This window comes from Oratosquilla oratoria, chromosome 25 (assembly GCF_046742065.1).
Source record: "Oratosquilla oratoria isolate Oo_2021 chromosome 25, ASM4674206v1, whole genome shotgun sequence".
NCBI lineage: Eukaryota > Metazoa > Arthropoda > Malacostraca > Stomatopoda > Squillidae > Oratosquilla > Oratosquilla oratoria.
Genome location: NC_134801.1, coordinates 48,194,398 through 48,196,802, shown reverse-complemented (window position 1 = coordinate 48,196,802; position 2,405 = coordinate 48,194,398). Strand labels below are relative to the sequence as shown.

The window sequence follows — 2,405 nt, the reverse complement described above, 5'->3', positions numbered from 1 at the left end:
ATGTGGAAGGTCAGTCTAGTCTTGACACCGAGCACGTCTCGATCAAAGTCTTCAGGCATTAGATCATCGGCATTGCTGGCTGACCGTGTGTTAAATGCATGAAATCGCCAATAATCAAGTGTCGTTGTGTTCACATCATTATTGTTTCTAGCTATTCGGAAAGCTCCGCGAAGGATATTCATGTCGGATATTAGGAAGGGATTGTCATATCACTCTTTCTCAGAGTATTTAAAGCTAAGTTGTGACGTTTCACATCTGCAACACTGATGATTTAGTCTTGTCGTTCCTCTCTATTGACCTAATTTATCTGATTACCTGATTTCCTTAGATTGTCTTCTTCGTCTCCGTGGCTGTGGCATGGGCCGCTCCACAACCCGACACGCCCCCAGTCTACGGATACACTCCTCATCCTCCCCCAACCTACAATCAGCCTGGCATGCCCTTCGAGTTCGCCTACGCCGTCAAAGACTACTCCGGCAACGACTACGCCCACGAGCAGACTAGCGACGGTAAAGTTACTTCGGGTTCCTACCGCGTCGCTCTTCCCGACGGCCGAATTGAGACAGTCACCTTCGACGCCGATGACTACGGCGGCTACGTAGCCAAAGTCTCCTACGAGGGTGAGGCTAAGTATCCCGAGCCTGCGCCCTACCATCCCCCACCCACACCTGTCTACGGCTGAGCTCCTCCTAGTGAGGGTCAGGCCACCCTCACCATCGAGTTCGCACGTCAAGACCCCCTCGAGACCAGGTGCCTCGAAGACACTCTGAACACCAATTACTGAGGTCCTCGTCTGCATAATCGAACTTTACTCAGTTACACCCATCTCCATGCTCACACATGCCTCTCTCGAACCCATACTTATCCCACTTACCACATACTTCTCATTCAGACCTGATCTGGTTATCAGTGATGAAAAAGCATCATACTCAAACCTACTAATACCAAAGCAATCAGCACTTTCTCAGTCAAATATCCAATGTTCTAGTCACCATGACATTGTCCACTTGATCTACTTAATTGAAACTTTATGGTTGGAAAAACGATAAACATTCCTTCCTCTGGTTCTTGTAAAGTTTGTTCGAGTATGTGATATGAATAAATAAGAATTTGTTGTCATGTTGGTGATTTTCTTGGTGCCAATTTCCATCATATTTTTCTGATGAAACATTTTAAAAGAACCACAACAAGCTTGGAGCTGTTACATAAAACTGATAGTAATGAGGTTGACACTGGTAAAATATATGAAAAGACAGATAAAGAAAATAAGTTGCGTGGTCTCAGTGTTCAAGCTAAATTATAAGCAAGTATAAGCGAAGCTTCATTGATTGTAGAGAAATTTGACAACACCCAGCGGCTGGATAGATATGAGAATGTATCTAACTGGTGGCACTGCTATCCTCCTACTGACCTCAAAAGTCAAGCTAAAGTTGCAGCTACATTCCCTGTGACACTATCTAATGTTGAGCTCGTTTTTTCAGGCCTACAGTGTATGCTAAATGAACGTCAGCTAGGAATGAAATCAGACATTAGTGATGCCATAACAATATTACGGTGTAACACATAACTACACACACACACACACACACACACACACACACACACACACACACACACACACATATATATATATATACATATATATATATATTTATATATATATACATATATATATGTATATATATATATATATATATATATATATATATATATATATATATATTTGAATAATTCGCTAGTGGACAGCGACATCAATCACACATTCCATGACCGTCGCGCAGAGGATTCGAACCACCGCCTATAGACCCAAGAGAGTCCACAGCACCCGCCTTTAACCACTCGACCACAGACGATCTGTGGTCGAGTGGTTAAAGGCGGGTGCTGTGGACTCTCTTGGGTCTATAGGCGGTGGTTCGAATCCTCTGCGCGACGGTCATGGAATGTGTGATATGTATATATATATATTTATATATATATATATATATATATATATATATAAATATATATATAAGGAAGCCTGACAACAGGGCTAAGGAGGCCTGACAACAGGGTTAATGCTCTTTTCCTGTCAGCACGTTACATAGAAACAAATTAGTTCTCGGCCTGTCGTCCCATCGGGGGCGCCTGCGTGAACACGGTATGTACTATATTGCATCAAATCCTCTATGCAGGCTAGTCCTCTGACAAGTGTTTTGTGTCATTATGATATTTGGAATTAAACTCTCCTACCAGGATTCGAACCCTCGCCTAAGCGGCTTGCTTATTATAAGACGAAAGCCGTACCATCGTGTCACGACGAGCCTTGAAAATGAAACAACTTAGAATCCCATTAGGCGAGTTTATTTCCAAATGTCATATTGACACAAAACATTTGTCGGAAGACTATCCTGCATAAAGGATTTGAT

At 42.6% G+C, this 2,405-nt stretch overlaps 1 protein-coding gene across 1 annotated transcript; it reads left to right on the top strand.

Annotated features, from left to right (window-relative positions):
* LOC143039103 (cuticle protein 18.6-like) lies at positions 1–682 on the top strand. Its single transcript, XM_076208957.1, has 2 exons — positions 1–9; positions 329–682. The coding sequence occupies exons 1-2, from the start codon at positions 1–3 to the stop codon at positions 680–682; spliced, it is 363 nt and encodes a 120-aa protein (XP_076065072.1).
* The last annotated feature ends 1,723 nt before the right edge of the window (positions 683–2,405 follow it).